This window comes from Acomys minous, assembly GCF_964271855.1.
Source record: "Acomys minous genome assembly, chromosome: 20".
Taxonomy (NCBI): domain Eukaryota; kingdom Metazoa; phylum Chordata; class Mammalia; order Rodentia; family Muridae; genus Acomys; species Acomys minous.
In genome coordinates this window covers 10,622,207-10,641,890 of record NC_140502.1, presented here as the reverse complement: position 1 = coordinate 10,641,890, position 19,684 = coordinate 10,622,207, and the positions used below count along the sequence as shown (strand labels likewise).

General features: G+C 53.9%; 2 protein-coding genes across 5 annotated transcripts; one reads left to right on the top strand and one right to left on the bottom strand.

The window, feature by feature from the left end:
- The first annotated feature begins 851 nt into the window (after positions 1–851).
- ZNF784 (zinc finger protein 784) lies at positions 852–6,431 on the top strand. Its single transcript, XM_084770341.1, has 2 exons — positions 852–970; positions 3,083–6,431. The coding sequence occupies exons 1-2, from the start codon at positions 893–895 to the stop codon at positions 3,977–3,979; spliced, it is 975 nt and encodes a 324-aa protein (XP_084626467.1). The 5' UTR covers positions 852–892; the 3' UTR covers positions 3,980–6,431.
- ZNF865 (zinc finger protein 865) lies at positions 3,845–18,392 on the bottom strand. Of its 4 annotated transcripts, XR_014777006.1 has the most exons (4): positions 17,852–18,392; positions 8,260–10,563; positions 6,448–6,766; positions 3,845–3,923 (listed from the first exon to the last, which is right to left on the bottom strand). XR_014777006.1 is itself a non-coding variant. In XM_084770302.1 (3 exons), exon 3 carries the CDS (start codon positions 10,534–10,536, stop codon positions 7,345–7,347), a length of 3,192 nt encoding a protein of 1,063 aa, XP_084626428.1. In that variant the 5' UTR covers positions 10,537–10,563; positions 15,712–15,825; positions 17,852–18,388; the 3' UTR covers positions 6,924–7,344. The 4 variants fall into 4 exon arrangements, 3 of the variants coding, with proteins under 3 accessions (XP_084626428.1, XP_084626429.1, XP_084626427.1); XM_084770302.1 differs by lacking the exons at positions 3,845–3,923; positions 6,448–6,766 and adding an exon at positions 15,712–15,825 and having other exon boundaries at positions 6,924–10,563; positions 17,852–18,388; XM_084770303.1 differs by lacking the exons at positions 3,845–3,923; positions 6,448–6,766 and adding an exon at positions 15,712–15,822 and having other exon boundaries at positions 6,924–10,563; positions 17,852–18,388.
- Positions 18,393–19,684: the final 1,292 nt, after the last annotated feature.

The following is a 19,684-nucleotide window of genomic DNA, read 5'->3' as shown; positions in this document are numbered from 1 at the left end:
TAATAAACAAATCTTTTTTTTTTTTTTTAATCAAAATAGAGTTCCAGGCCGGCCTAGACTAAGTTTGAGACCAGATCTCACCATATGAGGCTTTGTCGGGAGGAGGGAAACAAGGAGGAGTGAGTAGAAAGAGCATCAGAAGAAAAAGGAGATGAAGAGGTGTTGGCCACAAAAAAATGTCGTGACTTATCCAAAGTCACAAAACCGGGCCCTCCACACAGTGGAATGCTCAGAAGAGCCCTGTCCTTGGTACTGCCCAAACCCTCTTTGAGCTCTTTTCTTCCAAACATCACTACGACTCGCAGGGCTCTGATGAGGCTTCCGTTTGGAGTCACCTGTGCCGCCGCTACTGAGCCCCTTTCTTGGCACGGACTTCTGCAAAAACCTTTCATTCATAAGCTGCACCATGAATTGAAAGGGGACTTCAGACACGTTTCCTGGGACATAAAACAAAGCTTCTTCCGTGCTTTGATGTTCAGATAAACTTCGGGCTCGGCCAGAGTTAGTTTTTAAAAGAGACTTGGAGGGAGGCTCATAGTGGCTCAGAGGCAAGCGGCTCTCTGTGAGTTCGAAGCCAGCTCCCTGGAGTTCTAGGCCAGCCAAGGACTACACAGTGAGAACCTGCTAAAAATAATTTTTAAAAAGCTGGGGGGACGTCAGCAGTCGTCGCTAAAGTGTCGCCAACCGCCCAGCTACCAAGTTCAGTCTGTCCTGGCGGAGGGACTGACAGGTAATGAAGACTTTCTGCAGCGCTCCGCCTAGACCCAAACCCGCACCGCGAAGGCCCCGCCCCTTACCGCCCTACCCCTTGCGCGCTTGCGCAGTGCAGCCAGCCCGGGCCCCGCCCCTCGCGGAGCACTCATTGGCCTTAGGGACCGGGCTTAGGTACAAGATGGCTGCCGCGCGCCGGGACCCCCCGATTCCGAGCTCATCGACCCGGGAGTCGCCATCTCCGGAGCTGCCGGACCTGGTGCGGGCGACTAAGGGGTCTGGGCAGGGGGTTGACAGCGAAGAAGATCGCAGGGCCAGGGGGCGGGGTCGGGGCGGGGCCTAGAAGGATTGGGCGGGGGTTACGGTACCGCTCTGGGGGCGGGGCTTAGGGCGGAGCCTATGGGGAATGAGGAACGAACCCGGTTGAGGCGGGTTGTATTCTGGGCTGTAGGGTCCAGGGAGAGGACTAGGGAATTTATTTGCATAAAGAGGGGTGGAGTCTTAAGAGGGGCGGTCGTCAGAGAAATTACAGGGCTAGCGGATGGTTGGGAAGGTGACCTTAAAGAGGGTAGCTATAATCCGGTCACCATGATAGGATGGCATGTGATGATACTGGGACTGCCTTACGAATGCCCAAGGGAGGATTTTGGAGGAGAAATGGGTGTTTCAGGCGACTTTGGAACCTCTAGCTAATAACCGGAGAGTAGCTACAGTATTGGTCCATTCAACAAATATTTACTTAGCCTCAGGACCAAAATGGACAAAGACTGCGTCCTTTGCAGCTTGCAGTCTTGTAAGGAGACATGACGATGAGCAGAATTTATTGTAAGATGTCCCGTAAGGGAAATTAAAAAGTAAACTCACAGAGTGGAGGTGAAGCGAGCTAAATTTAGATGGCAGAAGTCAGCTGAGTGCTGGCTTATATTTACACCGCTGTCAGTGAGATAAGCAGGATTCAGGGCCGGGCCGTGGTGGTGGTGGCGCACGCCTTTAATCCCAGCACTCGGGAGGCAGAGGCAGGCGGATCGTTGTGAGTTCGAGGCCAGCCTGGTCTACAAAGCGAGTCCAGGACAGCCAAGGCTAACACAGAGAAACCTTGTCTCGAAAAACAAAAACAAACAAAAAAAAAAAAAACAGGATTCAGATCGTGCTGGGCATTGTAGGGAGGACAGAGCAGGTCGGGCGGGGGGCAGGGGGGTTGTTAAGTGCAATTGGAAGGCTTGGAGAGACAAAGTGCCATGACCTCACATTTTCCAAAGTCCATTCAGGGTGCTTTAGGAGAGGTGGATAATGAGGGGCAGAAGCACAAATAGGGGTTCCCTTTAGTGGTGTTTTTTGGTTGTAAGGGGAAGAAATGATGAGGTTAGAGATTTATTTATTTATTTATTTATTACTATGTATACAGTGCTGTGTCTGCATGTACACCTGCAGGCCAGAAGAGGGCATCAGATCATATTACAGATGGTTGTGAGCCACCCTGAGGTAGCTGGGAATTGAACTCGGGACCTCCGGGGGAGCAGTCAGTGCTCTGAACCTCTGCACCATCTCTCCAACCCCAATGGTGAGGTTTTTAACTAGTACAGAGGAGAGGCACCTCTGTGCCTGCCGTGTATTTGGGGCAAAACAGAGAACTGCCAGCTGGATACGGCAAGAATTCAGGGTCAAGACACCAAGGGCTAGGGCTGGAGAGATGGCTCAGCAGTTAAGAGCACTGACTGCTCTTTTTAGAGGTTCGGTTCTCAGCATCCGTGTGGGGGCTCACGACCATCTGTAACTCCACTTCTAGAGGGTCTGGACTCTCATTTCTGGCCTCCACGGATACTGCACACACATGGTGAACATATATGCAGGCTCTTACACAAAACATAAAAAGAAATACTGGGGCCTGGTGACAGGTGCATGCTTTTAATCCCAGCACTTGGGAGGCAGAGGCAGGCAGATCTTTGTGAGTTCTAGGCCAGCCTGGTCTATACAGCAAAGACCAGGCCAGCTAGGACTGCATAGTGAAACCTTGTTTTTAAATAAGTAAATAATAAATCTTAAAAAAAAAAAAAAAAAGGATCCAGTGGACTTCAGAGGAGCAAATATTTTATTTAAAATTTTAATTTTCATTTATTTACTCATGTAAGGAGGTGTGTGTGTGTGTGCAATAGCACGGGCATATGAAGGTCAGAGGGCAACTTGGAAGAGTCCATTTGTCTTTCCGCCCTGTGGGTCCCACAGATCGTACTCAGGTCGTTAGATTTGGCAAGTGTCTTTGCCCACTGAGCCATCTCCACAGCCCCGGCAAGTGTTTTAATAAGTGGAGGCATATTGAAGAAAGCTCTCTGAGCAGGGTCCAAAGCCTCCTGTTTCTTCTTCCGCTCCCCAGGTCCTGGTGCCTGATGATGGCCACCCTGCCACACCCCCAAGTGACCTCATCGAGATCCAGGTGGTTAAAGTCACCGATACCACATCGGTCCCTGAGCCCCCAGAACCGGAATTTTTTCACTGTGCCCTGTGTCCCGCTGCCTTCCGCCTGGTCTCAGAGCTGCTGTTTCACGAACATGGCCACCTGACTGGCGTGGAGGGGCTTGGGCAGGGTGGCGACCCTAGCCGTTGTCACGTGTGTGGCCATAGCTGTCCAGGTCCTGCTAGCCTTCGTGCCCACTACAGCTTGCACACTGGAGAGCGGCCTTACCGCTGCCCACTCTGCCCACGGGCTTTTAAGGCCTTGGCACCTCTGCTCCGGCACCAGCACCGACACGGGGCGGAGCCAGGCACCTCTGGAAGGCTTCCACCCGCTGCATCAACCGGACAGCCGAACCCAAGGGTGGCCCAGGAGAGGTCAGAGGTGGTGATGGCCGCAGCGGCTGCGGGGGCCGTGGTAGGCAAACCTTTCGCCTGCAGGTTCTGTGCCAAGCCTTTCCGCCGCTCCTCAGACATGCGAGACCACGAGCGGGTACACACAGGGGAACGGCCCTACCACTGCGGCATCTGTGGCAAGGGCTTCACGCAGTCCTCTGTGCTGAGCGGTCACGCCCGCATCCACACTGGGGAGCGCCCCTTCCGCTGCACGCTCTGCGACCGCACTTTTAATAACTCCTCCAACTTTCGCAAGCACCAGCGCACCCACATCCATGGACCAGGGCCTGGGGTGGGAAGGTCTGGAGGCCTACTGACATCATCTTCGGTGGCCCGAGAATCAGGGAGTAAGTGTGGGACAGAGAACACTACGGAAGAAGAGTGTAGAGAGACTGTGAAGGCGAATGTGAGGGTTAACCAGTAGGCTGGGAAGTAAGCAACAAATTGTAGGGGAGGTGGGTGGGGAAATAGAGGCAGAGGCCAAGCAGGAATAATGAGCAGCTGCAATTGGAAAACTAAGAGAAGGAACCCGGTTCTAGTGTCCCCGGAACCCATGCTACACTTGAGACTCAGAGGCAGATAACGATGATGAGGCTACATAGACAGGTGGGCATGGCCCATGCCTGTAATCTCAGTACTCTGGAGGCTGAGGGAGGAGGTCCAGACCAGCCCAGGCTGCAAAGCAAGAATTTATCTACCACCACCTGTGGTCCAATCCTGGCCCGCCTCTGGACCTTGTAAGGGGCTGCCTTAAGGTGGACTTGGATGAAATCTTTTGCCTACCTCAACTGCATTGCACTGGTTTGGGATGCCCCACAAGGCCACTTCTAAAGGGATGCTGGGATGCCTTCCCTCTCAAATCCCGAGTATCTAAACCACAGTTGGGAGTCCGTGAATCTCTGCTCACAGAGGTTAATTCTAAGCTCTGCTCACCTCTCCATCCTACTCCATAGGAGGCAACTGAGAATACACGACAAGCCAGCAAGCAATCCCCTGGCATCCCCTTAAGCTTTAGGCTCGGAGCCTGTGGTCCTCCCGCCCCTCCCACCCCTGTGTGTCTACGAAGAAGTTTCAGATTTCTCTATTCTCCACTCTGAGGTAGACAGCTTCCTGTTGAATCCTGGGCAATTCTGAGGAAGGGTTGGCTGATAATAACCTTGGTGGGCCGGCCGAGGGTGGCACTGTGGTAAGGGGCTAAGAGGCCTTGAGAGCTGGTGCTTGGCGTGGGGGTGGGGACTTCTAGATTGTTCCCATTAAAAGGCTTCTCTCTGTCAGTCTTGTATTCTGGTTCTCTGGGTAATTGGGAGATCGGGGCCTTGCTATGCCTGTTTCCTCATATCTAGAAAGGGAAGTGACTAACTAGGCTTTGGCTGTGCTGTAAGAAGTTTTGTGCAACCAAGGGATGTTGGAGGAGGTTGGGGTAAGCAACCCCCTCAAAAAGAAGAGCCCCTAGTTTTCTCCTGGAGAAGATGTGCTGCTAGTTCAGTCCGTGTTCACCCAGCATCCCCAAGAGGTGACCCTCAGATGGTGCATAATAAAATGTATCATTTCCTCCAAAGAAAGGAGACTGCTGAAGCTAGGCACCAGACAGGTTCCCTAAGCCACCTTCCTTCGCCTTATTTCTAACCAGTGTCCCACACGGAGCAGGTAAGCACCTTTGGAGTCATGTAGAACCCACCAACAGTGGCCTCACGGCTGAATGACTGTGGCAGTGTCTCGGGTCCTGTCTTTATACTTTCTCACATGGATCCTTGGCACTAAACAGAAGTTCCCTGTTCCTTCCAGAGGAGACCACCAACACAGCAGCAGTGTGGATACGTGGCCAGACACAAAGGGAGGTAAAAATATAGCAACTGACAGTCTGGCTCAATGTTCAGAGCCAACAAAAAGTATGTGTGTCGGGGTGGGGGGGGCAATCCAGCTAAAGGGGTCTACATGTCACCAGAAGAGGGCAGTGGGGCTGGGGGTGCAGTTCAGCTGCCAGAGTGACTGTCTAGTACACAAGATGTCCTGGGCTCGGCCCCCAGCACCACAGACACCAGGCATAAGGGCACATGGGCACTTCTCCAGCACTTCGGAAGTGGAGGCAGGCTCAGAAAGCCCCGCACGTCCCTGAGGAGCTATAGCCAGTTAATGGTTGCCTGGGGGAAAGGGAGTCATAGTCCTCCGTGGTATCGGGCTGGTAGGCTGCCCTTGCTCAGGCAAGTATGCCTTCCAACCCCTGTTTATACAAGTAACCCTGACTAAAGGCAATGATGGGTCACCAAAAAAATAAAAGATGAAAGTAGAAGGGCTTGTTGGAAAGAAAGGGATCCGCAGGAGGGGACGAGAGATGAGTATAGTGGGGGGGGGGGTATGTAGGTAACACCAAAGTTGTGTGTGTGTGTGTGTGTGTGTGTGTGTACAAACACATACACAGATGTGTGACATTGAGAATAAAAAAAAGTAAAGGTTTAGGGCTGATGGGATGGCTCAGCAGTTAAGAGCACTAACTGGTCTTCCAGAAGGTCAGGGTTGGATTCCCAGCACCCACGGGATGGCTCACAACCACCTGTGACTTCCAGACGATCCACTGCCCTCTCCTGGCCTCCGTGTGCATCAGACACTGAGCAGTACACATACATAACGCAGGCAAAATGCTCATACACATACTTTCTTTAAGTAAACTTAAAATTCGAAAAAAAAAAAAAGTTCAAGATTAGCCAGCCATAGTGGTGCACACTTTTAATCTCAGTACCAGGGAGGCAGAGGCTGGTGGATTTCTGTGGGTTCAAGGCCCGTCTGGTCTACCTAGGGAGTTCCAGAACAGCCATGGGTTACACAGAGAGACCCTGTCTCAAAAAAAAAAAAAAAAAAAAAAAAAAAAGCAAAGAAAATCAAGCCTATCTTTACCTATAAAGCAAGTCCACAGCCAGCCTAGACTACATGAGGCCCTGTCTCAAGTGAGTCTGCAGACTGTGACACGTTCCAAAGGTATGCTCTCCCAGCCTACGGGGTGTGCATGTCATGTCCAATCAATTCATCAGTTTCCCTAGTGCCCGGGTCAGGACTTGGCAGACAGGAGGCTTCCGGTCATGGTGGCTGAGAGCAGCATGGAGGGGAGGCTCGGAATCTCAAATCAGTTTCTGAGAGTGCGACTTCCCTGTTTCACTCCTCTCCACTTGCCCAATTCATAGGCTAATGCCCGGGACATGGCAAAGCCTCACTCAACCTAGGTGAAAAGAGAGCGAGTGTGAGGTGATGTGTGTCCATCCAGTCACCAGAATCCCCTAGGAACAGCAAGGACAGACCCCAGCGGCCCTGTTGATACAATTTATTGTTCTCTGCTCTGTACAAGCCGCGTTGTACCCCCTCCCACCCACCCCCAATCCAAGAGCACCCAGACCCCCCACCTGTGCCCTCCTAACTCTGTTCATAGTCGGCTGTCCAGCCAGATCCCAGAGCAAGTGGAGGAGGTGAGGAGCTCAGACCCATCTCCACCACAGCGGTCACTGGAGCCACAAGGCTGCTGGGTAGCAGACAAGGTTTATAGAAGAGGATCAACTGGACGGAGGAGGATCAAGTTCAGTGTCTGAGGGATGGAGAAGGAAGGGCCAGAACGGCCTGGGATCGGAGCAATTTAATCTTCAGTTTGTGGGGCATGGGACCGGAAGGAAGCTAGACCATCGTCTGTACTTCTTTAGAATGGGTGACAGTAAGGAGGGGGTGGGGAGAGTCTGACCAGCAGCCCCAGAAGGGTAGAGTTCAGAAGGGAATATCTGATTGAAGTGGCACACTGACGCCCCCTGGTCAGGGATCCTTCCCGGCCAACGCGCTTCCCCCTGTTCCGGGCATCCCAAGACCCTCAGCCTTGTGCACCAGGCGGTGTTTCTTCAGCCCGTAGGTGTTGGCAAAGCCCTCCCCGCAGGAGGAGCAACGGAAGGGCCTGCCGCCCTGATGGGCAGCCAGGTGCTTCCGGAAGTAGCCAGGATCCTTGAAGGCCTTGAGACAGGCAGGACAGCGCAGCTCGGGCCGGGGGGGCTCGTGGGCACGCTGGTGGCGCAACACGGAGCTCAGGTAGAAGAAGCCCTTGCCGCAGTGCTCGCAGCGATAGGCGCGCTCGCCCAGGTGCAGCCGCTGATGCTCCAGCAGGTTGGAGCGATAGCGGAAGGTCTTGCCGCAGGCCCCGCAGCGCTGAGGCCGGGCCACGGCGTGCAGCCGCCGGTGCTCTGCCAGGCTGGAGGACTGCGCGAAGTGCTTGGCGCACACGCCGCACTTGAAGGCGCGCTCGCCCGTGTGCACTACGCGGTGCTGCCGCAGGTACCAGGAGCGTAGGAAACCTCTACCGCACACGCCGCATCGGTAGGGCCGCTGCTCTGTGTGACAGCGCTGGTGGCGCATCAGCAGGGCCGCCTCCCAGAAGCGCTTCCCACACACCGGGCAGCGGAAACCCCGTTTCTGCCGATGGCTTCGGCGGTGCAGGAGCAGGTCGTATGCGCCCGCAAAGCTCTGGCCACAGAGGCCGCAACCCAGGGTCCGGCGCACCAGGTGCACATACTTATGAGTCACCAGGCCCAGGAAATGCTTGAAGCTTTGGCCGCATGTGGCACAGCTGAAGCGCTCAGCGCCTGAACTGGCCCCGCCACCCGATCCGGCCACCGTCGTCCCACCCGCATCCTCGCTGCCCCCAGACACCCCGGTCAGCGCTGCCACAGCCGTGCCCACCTCTCCAGCCAGCCCGTTGTCCAGCACGCTGGATGCATCGGTGCCGCTGCTGCCGCCGCCGCCGCCGCCGCTGGAGCCATCAGAGGACTGGGGGCCACTGGGTGTTGGCGCGAGAAGGCGCTCCGGGGCAGCCTGGTGGACCAGCTTGTGCCACATGAGGTTCTCGATGAAGCCGAAGGTCTTGCCGCAGGCGTCACAGCCATATGGCTTCTCTGACATGTGGGCTTCCTTGTGGCTCATGACGTGGAAGAGATCCGGGAAGTGTTCCCCGCAGTCTGAGCAGGCGTAGCTCAGGCCGTCGGGCCCACCTGAAGCGCCTGCAGCCCCGGGTCCACAGGCCCCAGTGGTCCCCTGGCCGGTGGCGAGGCCCGTGGCGCCGGCCAGGGCGCAGGGCAGCTGGAGCCGGTGCACCTGGCGGTGGCGCGTGAGGCTCTGCGGATAACCAAAGACCTTGCCGCACAGCTCGCACTTGTAGGGCCGCTCCCGAGTGTGCACCACGTGGTGCTTGCTCAGGTGGAAGGACTCGCGGAAGCGCTTCCCGCACACCGGGCACTGATGGGGCTTCTCGCCGGTGTGGATGCGCTCGTGGCGCTTCAGGGTCTCTCGGCGCCCAAACGCGCGTCCACAGATGCCACAGCAGAACGTCTTGCCGGGGCCGCCCGCACCCGGACCGCCAGCGCCGCCGCTCCCCGCACCTCCGAGCAGCAGCGGATGCGCGCTGAGAAGTGGGACGGGCACCGCCCCATACACCACAGCCGCAGCGGCCGCCGTGGCTTTCTCATCGGTAGTGGTCGGGTCCGCGGGCAGGAGGTAGGGGCCAGGGGGGAAGGTGGGAGGTGGCTGGGGGACGGAGGCCGCCCCATCCTTGGCTGGCTCGGTGGCCACGGGGGGTGCGTGGGCAGCTTTGTGTCGCAGCAGGCTCTGCGGCGCTGAGTATGTCTTCCCGCACAAGTCACAGGGGTACACCGGCCGCGGGGTCCCGGCTCCTGCGTGGGCCGCCTGGTGCTTGAGGAGGTAGGAAGCATCGCGGAAGGCTTTTCCACAGATGCCACAAGGCAGGCGCAGCAGGTCGGCCGAGTGAGTTTTCACATGCCGCTTGAGGCTCTCCCTCCTGTTGAAGCTTTTGCTGCACACGGAGCAGGAGAAGGGTTTCTCCCCCGTGTGGATGATCTGGTGCTGGTGCAGGTGGCTGGGCTTCTTGAAGACCTTCCAGCAGAGGGAACAGGCAAACGGGCCCTCCCCGCCAGTAGTAGCGGGGGGAGGCATAGCCACACCGGGTGGCGCAGCAGGGGTGGTACTGTTCCCATCAGAGGAAGTGGCAGACGGTGCAGGTGTGGCAGAGGGGCCGGAGGACACTGTGGCAGGAGCAGAGGTGGCCGTGGCACTGGTTGTGGGTACCGGGAGGCCCAGTGAAGGAAGTGGCGGGCCAGGCTGCGGCGTACCACCCGCTGTTGGTGGCACGTCCTTGTGGCAGCGTCGGTGGCGAATGAGACTGGAGACATGGTTATAGGTGCGGCCACAGACGCCACATTCGTATGGCCGCTCACCGGAGTGCACTAGCATGTGCTGGACCAGATGTGAGGACTGTTTGAAGGACTTCTGGCAAACGCCACACGGGAAGCGCCGTTCCATCAGATACTTCAGCCTTCGGAAATAGCCTTTGTCATCCTTGGCTGGGTCGCAGGCCGCCCCTACCGTGGGCCCAGGCGGGGTCTGCGTGGGTGTGGGCAGTGGCCCCGGGGTCCCGGTGGGGGTGCCCAGTCCTGATGCTACCCCAGGCCCAGGCGTGGGCCCGCCTCGTTTCAGGTTCCCGAACAGGTGCTGGTGTCCAGAGAGGTCGACAATTCCCCATTGCGGAGCAGGGAAGGCAGCATCAAAGAGCGGAGGGGGCGGCGCCCCGAAGGTCGGTGGCAATGGTGGATCCAGCTTCTTGGCTTGGGAAGAGGATGAGGAAGACGAAGATGAGGAAGATGAGGAGGAAGATGATGATGAGGATGAGGAAGGAGCCTCCGCCTTGGGTTTGAAACTGGACTGGGGTGGGTAGTCATACTGGGGCGGAGGAGGCTGGGGTGGGGGCTGGGGCGGGGGCCCCGGGGTGCAGGGCAGGGCCGCCACTGCCTTGGCGTGCTCCCCATATAGCTCCATGGGCTCAAAGCGCTGGTGGTTGAGGAACTCCAGGAAGTCAAAGGGGTAACTCTGGAAGTGGACCCCGTCCTCGCCCCCGATGCCGCTGCTCCCGCCACCCCCGGCACCGCTGCCTGCCTGGTTTGCCTCCATCTCTTGTCGGTGGAGAGAAGGGAGACCCTGTGAAGAAGAGGATGGCGACTGAGCGAAGGGAGCCGGTGAGTAGCGAGCAAAGGGAACTACACCCATGCTCTTCCAGCAGCAGCACTCTTAGCTTCCCTGTCACTCCTCTTACCCGTGTGGACCCAGGGCCATTCCTAGCCTCTCCCCAACCTTGCCTACATTTTTTTTTTCCTGGATCTTCACACACACCTCCCTATCCATCCTCAGAGTGTTCTCCGCACACCTGTAGGACCCTGCCTTCTCTTGCGAGACTTATTCCCCCAGGACCTGGGGGGGGGGGGGCCCAAAGCCTTGCCTGCTCCCCATACCTTCCTCTGGGCTCAGTCCTCTCCTTGTCACTAGAAAATGAGGATACGAATAGCTCTCCACTGTTTAACCTAATCTCCAGAAAAACCAAAGGCATGACAACCAAAAAGACTGCCCGAGGACGCTAAGTGAGGGACTCAGCGGCCAAGGTGGAAGCGCTAGTGAAGGATGCGGGTAGTACAATTTAGAGTGCTACGGAAGGGGGCAGGGACAATGTGGTGAGCAAAGTTACCAGCTTCGCTTGCTCCCCTCAGAACCTCGGTGACAGCCGCCGCCGCAGCAGCTGCTGCTCGGGTGTTTTAGACTGGCCTGTCCTAAGCACGCCCACCTCTCCACTCATCAGATCCCCAGTCACAACTCTCAGATGGAGACACTTTTTCTCTCCACTGGACAGATGACAACACTGATGCACAGAGACAGCTAGTAAGTTCCTCAAGATCCCCAGACAAGTTCAAAGTAGAGCAATTGGCTCGATAATCAGAAAAGAATCCCAACCCCTGTGGGATCTGTACCCCCCAAATGGAGGATGGGACAGATGAGAATTATGACACAGGAATCTTCTTTAGGGGTACTCTATGCTATTTCTATGAAGGGCCTAACAGGAGGTGTGGGGTTACTATTCAATAGATCTTGCCAGGCATTTGGGAGCCTGAGGCAGGACTCAAGGCTAGCCTCGCCTACACAGTAAGTTTGAGGCCAGCCTGGGACACACGAGACTCTGCCTCGAATACAACAAGCCCGGTGGACTCCTTGTCTGCCTTGGGACAGCCTTCCCCGGAAGTCAATGACAGCACCTCTTGAGTCCCAATCAGGTTTCCTCCCTCCTCCTGTCACCTCTAGCCCCGTAATCCAGCTGTGTTCTTTTCACCACAGTTAGTGCCACCATCATATTGTGTACTCCTTTTGTTTGACTCTTCTGTTTTGTTTTTCAAGATAGGGTTCCTCTGTGTAACAGAGCCCTGGCTGCCTGGCTGCTCTGGACTCGCTCTGTAGACCAGGCTGGCCTCAAACTCACAGTGCTGGGATCAAAGGTGTGCGCCACCGTGCCTGGCTGACGAAAGTAGCCTGTTTTGTTTGTGATTATGCCCCCAGCTCCTACCACAGTGCAAATGTGGACAAGCTGTGTGTGACAAATATCTGTTGATATGTTAAGTTTAAGCAACACCTAGAGTGCTCCCTCCCACCTCTCTCTGTCTCTCCCTCTCCCTCCCTCCTCCAGGAGATCCGTGAAGAGGCCATGAGGGAAATTAGAGAATGTTTTGCAGTGAATAAAATAAAAACAGCTGGGTGTGGTTGCATATGTTTGTATTTCTAGCAATTAGGAGGTAAGAGGTAGGAAGACCAGGAGTTCAAGACTGGCCTCAGCTACACAAGCAAGTTCAAGACCAGCATGGGCTATAGAGGACTCTGTTTTGTCTCAAAAAATCAAAATTAAAAAAAAAAAACATAGAGAAACCCTGTCTTGAAAAAAAAAACAAAAAGAAGAAGAAGAAGAAGAAGAAGAAGAAGAAGAAGAAGAAGAAGAAAATGAAAACAAAACATACTAACACTGAAGAGACACGGCTAAAGTATTGCTCAAAGGGAAATTTATTGCTGTAGATGTCTACATTGATAAATATTTGCCAAATAGTGAGAAACTAAAAAGATGGTCCCATGGGTAAGCATTCGTTGAATAAGCCTGGCAGGCTGAGCTCAGTCCCCTGAATGTACATTTAAAGTGAGCAGGAGTGTAGTGGCGCACAGCTGGAGTCCCAGCACTGCCATGATGGCAGGCAGAGACAGGAGAACTGCCGAGAAGCTCACGGACCAGTTAGCACACTGTATGCCTCGGGAAGGAGGAGGAGGAGGAGGAGAGCTGACTACCAAAAGCTGTCCTCTGATTTCCACATGCACACATCCATGCTCACACACCAATTCAAGTAGATGCGACTAAACTGTCTGGGCCCTCCCTCGAGAGGGAGTCGTTTACAGAGATGGAGCTCACATGTCTCCCAGAAGAGGAACTCTACAGTCAGCACTATTCTGCAGGAAGTATGGGGAGCACAAGGAAGGGGTCCACTAACGGGGAGCAGAATGCATTAGGCTCATAATTCCCATTGGGCAACAAGGCATTTCCTCCTTTCAATGGACTGAAGACTTCTCTTTGAAAGATTTATTTATTTATTATGTATACAGTATTCTGCCCACATGTGTGGCTGCATGACAGAACCAGATCTCATTATGGATGGTTGTGAACCACCACCATGCTGGGAACTGAGCTCAGGACCTTTAGAAGCACAGACAGTGCTCTTAACTTCTGAGCCATCCAGCCCAGACTGAAGACTTTATTTTTTTAAAGATTTATTTATTTATTTATTTATTTATTTATTTATTGCATATGAGTGCTTTATCTGCAGGAGAGGGCATCAGATCTCATTATAGATGATTGTGAGCCACCATGTGGTTGCTGGGAATTGAACTCATGACCTATGGAAGCACAGACAGAGCTCTTAATCTCTGAGCCATCTCTCCAGCCCAGACTGAAGACTTTTATATATATATATATATTTACTATGTGTGGATGAGGGTGCATGTGAAGTCAGGGGACAACTCTGGAGATGGTTCTCTCCTTCGACCTTTAAGAGGGCTCCAGGGATGGAACTCAGGCCACCAGTCTTGCATGGCAAGCACTTTACCTACTGAGCCATCTTGCCAGCCCTGTGCCCAAGTCTTAAATTGCTCCCTCTTTTTAAAAATAGTTATTTTATGTGTGTGACTTCTATGCATGCCTGTCTATGTACTGCCTGCCTGCCCGGAGAGAAGCCAGAAGAGGGTGTCAGATCCCTGGAATTTGAGGTACAGGTGGTATGAGCCATCATGTAGGTGCTGGCTGGGTCCTCTGCAAGAGCAGCAAGTGCTCCTAATTGTAGACCAATTTCTCCATCCCCCAAATGCCTCTTTTCTGAGGTGGCATGTGTCAGGGAAGGGTTCATAAGATTATAACGGAAGAGGTTCCCCCCACCACACACACCGAACAACAGAGCTCCATATAAACACAGCAAGTGTTAGCAGGGCCGAGAAGACGGTCCAGTGGGTGGAGCACTTGGTGTGCAAGCCCAAAGACTGGAGTTTGGACCCCCAGAGCCCATGTAAGTTAGGTGGGCACAGCAGCTCTCTGCAATTGCAAGCCAGCGCTGAAGAAGGCAGACATGGGTGATCTCCAGGGCCAGCTGGCCAGCTACACTAGCCCAACCTGTATGCTTCAGATTCAGTGAGAGCGCTTGCTTCAATAAAGCAGAGAGGGAGCAGGGAAGACACCCATAGTCAACCTCCGGCCCTTACACAAGTACAGACACACAAGTATGCACATGTGCACATGCCACACACAGGGAAAAAAAAAGTTTTGACAGCTCATATATCTTGTTTGACTCTCCTAAATTCTCTTCTATCTTCGGAGGAAAGATGGTAGATTTGCTGACTCAGAAACATTAACTTCAGCTGGGCATGGTGGCACATGCCTTTAATCCCAGCCCTTGGGAGGCAGAGATTAGCGGATCTCTATGAGTTCAAGGCCATCATGGTCCACGGAGAGAGCTCTAGGACAGCCAGGGATACACAGAGAAACCCTGTCTAAAAAAAAAACAAAACAACAAAAAACCCAAAACCAACCAGCAAACACAAACTCTAAGGAAGGCACTGGGGGAGGGGGTCACTGAGCTAAGTGGAGCTGAAGGCAAAGAAAAGGTGGGGCTCCAGACCCCACACTCTTCTCCTCCCTGCGGTCGGCTGCCTTTCAGTAGCTCACTTTCCAAAAACAGAACTGGGCCCCCACTCCATTGTGCACGGAGACACGACCTGCTCATCTTTCTCCTCGCCTCCCTGCCTCCTATTCACATCTGAGGCTGGCCCATGTCCAGGCCCAGACTGGCACTCACCGAATCCTAAAGAGTGTGGAGCTTGGTGCTTTATATAATGCCCCATTCAAAACTCCCAACTCTCTCAGAAGTCCTGCTATCCCACTGAGCTGGGAGGATCCAGGCCAAACCACAACACTCCAGCTGAAAACCTAGGGATGCCGTCTCAGTACACCCCAAAGTCCTTCCAATGACCTACACAGGCCCCCACAAACTCACAGCTATTCCTCCAGTGTGCTGGCTCCATTTCTGCTCCAGGGCCTGTGTTCCGGGACTATGGCTCCTGCTGACAAATTTAACTCCCCCGTTCGTTCCTTCCTTCATCTCCTTCCTGTCTCTGTGCAACTGTCTTCTCTTCAGGACAATGAAACAATGCCACCTGTCACCAGAACTACACTCCCCCAGCTAGCTTCAGGTCCCTCTACATCACTAACCATCACTGAATGAGACACACATTCTACTTGATGACCATGTGTTTACTGGCCGTCCTTCCTGATACCAACATGCCACCCCACCCCAGGTTCACATGTGTATGCACACATGTATGTGTGCCTGTAGAGGGCCCGGAGGTCGAAGCTAGGAATGATCCTCTCTCTCTCTTCCGCCTTATCCACTGAGGCAGGGTCTCTCAATCAAACCCAGAGCTCACCGATATGGCTAGTCTCATTAGCCAGCTTGCTCTGGGGATCCTATTTCTGCCCTCGGAGACTGGAATCACAGGTGCCATTCCAATGGGTTCTGGGAATCCAAACTCTGATCCCCATGCTTTTCATGGCAGGTACTTTAACCACTAAGCGATCTTCATAGCCTCCCAAAACAAGATATTCACCCTCTGTTCTTAACGCTGTCCTCAGGACCTGGGACAGTACTAGCTTGCTAATGACTAACAACATACTGCATTTATTTATTGCGTGCACGCACACACAGAGGTAAGAGGACAACTTACAGAAGTCAGTTCTCTCCTGCCATATGGTTTCTGGGGACTGAACTCAGGTCCTCAGCCTTGGGAGCAGGTGCTTTTACCTGCTGTGCCATCTCGCTGGCCGCTTGATAACTCCTACTACGGAATAAGTGAAGGGATAAAGCCTGGGCAAACAGAAGGAGCAAAATCCACAGTGCAGGCTCTCAGTGTCGTCATCGCGCCCCCATCTTCAAGATGAGGAGGCTGCCGGAGAAGCCCCATGGTGGGCCACAGCAGTCTAGGACCAGACTTTCTGTTCTGTGGCTTGCCTAAGGAGCAAGATGGCACGAGGCAGCCCATACACGGTCTTTGTGACATCCAGTCCCTATAACTCTGTCCGCATAAGCATGATTCCGTGGGCGGTTTATGTTTGCGTGGGAGGGTGTGGGGGCCAGAGGCCGATGTGGTGTGGCCTCATCAACTGCCCTCATCTTCCTTTCCTTCCTTCTTTGAGATAGCCTTTCAGTGAATCTGGAGCTGGCCAGTGAGCTCCGGAAATCCTCCTGTCTCCACCTCCCCAGTGCTGCAATTACAGCCATGTGCTACCATGCCCAGCTTTCTTTCTTTCTTTCCTTTTTAACGTTAAGTGCTAGGAATCTGAATTCCAGGACACGCTTTACTGACTGAACTCTGTCCCCCCCAGCCCCATGTGGCTTGATCCCTTAATGTCTGCCTTCTCAGCAGAGCCACTCTATGTGGACAGGAATTTTTGTCCATTTTACTCTTCTGTATGAAGTAGATGTTCACTAAACAGCTGCTGAAAGTGTTCATGAGGGAACAAGGACCAAGCGGATGCAGGAAGAATCCTACAAGCTCTATAGAGCTGACAAAAAAAAAAGCCAGGCTCTTGCAAATGAGCTTTCTCTCTCGACGACTCTGGTGCACACTCGCTGCCGCTCTGCCACGCCACATCACTGTTAGTTACCTCCGGACCTTTGCACCAGCTGTTCCCCAGATCTCTGAATGGCACAATTAAACCTTTATGTTTCAGCATTCACCTCATAGCTCAACGGACTCTCAGAGAACCCACAGAGCAGCGCTTGTTTCCGATCTGCCTCTCAACTAGGCTGCAAACCTCTGTACGAGGACGGTTCGTTTTGTGTGTGTGTGTGTGTATGTGTCTCTCTCTATCTCTCTCTTTTGCGACTGCATGGCCTGGGCCTGGAATGGTGATGTTCGTTCAGGCAAAGAATGTAAGCGGGGCCAGGGTCTTACCTAGCAAGTTTGGGACGTCAAGAGACTTGGCTAAAGATGGATACAAGAGCTGCCGCTGCCTGGCTGCTCCAGAAAGGAACACTCTTGCTAACTAACTAGCATTGTTCTGGGACTGCAGAGGCCAAGATGAGGGGAGGGAGGGAGGGAGGGAGGGAAATGGGGAGGGGAGGGAGGGAAATGGGGCGGGGAGTGTTTCATGAGAACCTGATGCTAAGCAGGCAGATGTTTCTCCCTAACCAGGAAAGGACCTGGTATTAAAAAACTCTGGAGGGGAGCTGTTCCACTGGGGGGGGGGGATTTCGAGAGGTCTTTTTTTTGGGGGGGGGTTGAAGGAAGAGGATTTTAAAAAGCACTTTTTGGCATAGGTCAGAATAGAAAATATTTTTGTACCACACACACACACACACACACACACACACACACACACAAAGGCATTGGAGGTGGGTTGTGTGTGGTCAGACATAACTGGGGGCAAGTCTTGTCACAAAGTATTAAAGCAGCGCTCCCTGGAAGCAACCCCACAGGAGATAGGAACCGAGGGCTCATGAGCAGTTACCCTGTAAGCATAGCAATGCTGATGGCTCCGGCACGATCTTGAGGAGGAAGCTGATGAGGCGGTAGGGAAAAGGCTCGTGGGGGGCCCTGGCACTTGAGAGGTTCATTACGAATGAAAACGCTTTCGTAGCCATCCCACGGTGTCGGGGGTAGGGGGGGACATTCATGGGTAAGATATCTGGAGTGATCTTGTGGGGGGGGACTAGTTATTGGGGATCCCCTGCCTCGGGCCCGGCAGAGAAGCACTGACGTTCTGGGGGGAGGGGTGTTGCGTCCTGGGGACTGCGGCAGGCCAGGGAGAGGCCCCCCGCCCCCGAGGAACCCGGGTCCCCGGGCCGCGCACCCAGTCACTCACCGGCGCTGGGGGTCTCCGCCGGGAGGAGGCTGAGGAGGCGGAGGAGGTGCCGCCGCTCCGGGGAGACCCGAGGGCCCAACCGGAAGTGCCGCCCCTTACCCCCCCCAACTCCCCACCAGCCCCGCGCCTCCTGCCCGGAAGCGGAAGTAGCGCCGGTTTCCCCCGAAGCGTCGGCGTGGAGGATGGCGGCGGGGAAACGGGGAAGGGAAATTACGCCGGCAAAAGACAGAGGAGGGAGGACGCCCTAGGCCGCTTCCGGTGGGTGAACGGAGCCTGGTGCGCCTGCGTCCACTGTGCCCGCTTCTTCTTAAGCCACCACCCACAGACCCCAGACTTCCGGTTAGGACACACCCTGGGCTTGGGTCTCACGCTAGAGCCCCGCCCCCCAGACCCGGCCACGCCCATTTGAGCGTCTTGTGATAGGTCAGTCGCATTCCTTTTGCAGCACCTAGTCTTTCTTCGCCCTGAACCCCTACTTTTGGAATTCCACCCTCCCACCCAGGCCACACCCACAAACCACGCCCCTTTACAAATTCTCCCTCTCTCTCTCTCTCTCTCTCTCTCTCTCTCTCTCTCTCTCACGCACGCACACAAACTGCTTTTTTTTTTTTTTTTTAATTTTCTCCTTTTGGGACATGGTCTCACACTATGGCCCAGGATGGCCTTGAACTCCTGTGTAGTCCATAATGGCTTCAAATTTGCAACAATTTCCTGTCAGGGCCTTTGGGAATTCTGGGATTATAGGGATGGCTCTCTTTTGTTGTTGTTGTTCTTTTTTTTTTTTTTTTCCGAGACAGGGTTAGCCTTGGCTGTCCTGGACTAGCTTTGTAGACCAGGCTGCCCTCGCACTCACAGCGATCTTCCTGCCTCTGCCTCCCGAGTGCTGGGATTAAAGGCGTGCGCCACCACGCCTGGCTCGGGATGGCTCTCTTTAGGGATGCTTAAAGTTCTGCCTTGCACTTTGAAAATATTCCTTTAAGTCAGTTATTACCAACCGCTGGCATCAATCAGCGTGACGCTCCTTAAGTCAGACTTACTAAATAGGCAGCTTTGGGGTGGATCTTAGGGATCTGAGTTGAAAACACATGACAGATGTTTAAATGAGGACCACAGCTTTGTCACACTTTACACCCAGCCTCTCAGAGCTCTGTAAACTCTTTCTTAACTCAGCCCCCACCACACCATAGACGGCTAAGCCCCATTCTAGTCAGCCAAGCTCTCCCTTTCTAGTAACTTTTTCTCTCCCTTTGGTGGCCTGGACTGCAATCACGTCCGTCCCTAAGAGCCCTCCAGCAGTTAAGCCCTCATTCTTTGCCTTGGAAAGTTCTAGGAAACTGGTTTTTGAGACGTCCCTATGAATGTTCACAGGTGTGCCTTACTTTCTTTATATGAAAAAGATTTTTTTTTTACAATATTGAACTCGGCTTCATTTTTGTAAGTACTTTAAGCCCCATCCGTCCGTCAAATGCCACGCATTCTCTCTGAACTGCTTTCTGCCTAAACTTCTTTGATCCTGGGCCCCGTTTTTAGCTTCCATCCCTAAGCTCCGACCTAGTTTTTAAGGCCCCAGTTTTGCACCTCATCTCAGCTCCTCCCCATTGCTAGAGCTCACACCCTTCTCTCTAAATCCTATCAAAACGGTCAGTTCTGTTCACCTTCCTCACCCCCACACCCTTGGGCTTGGCCACTAAATCCAGGCCGTTGTATATTCAAGGCACATTACCACAGAGCGATACTTCAACTTAGTTTTTCTCTCCATATGTAGCAAGTCCTCTGGGAAAGAAATTGGAGCAAAAAGTGTCTTAGGTAGAATTTGTAGTTGTTTAGCTAGGA

What these genes read in the sequence shown, in the direction of transcription:
- ZNF784 (XM_084770341.1), top strand. Translation starts at nt 893, where the DNA reads ATGGCTGCCGCGCGCCGGGACCCCCCGATTCCGAGCTCATCGACCCGG. An exon ending in CTCCGGAGCTGCCGGACCTG is followed by an intron (nt 971 to 3,082) that starts GTGCGGGCGACT and finishes TCCGCTCCCCAG; the next exon opens with GTCCTGGTGCCTGATGATGG.
- ZNF865 (XM_084770302.1), bottom strand. Translation starts at nt 10,536, where the DNA reads ATGGAGGCAAACCAGGCAGGCAGCGGTGCCGGGGGTGGCGGGAGCAGC.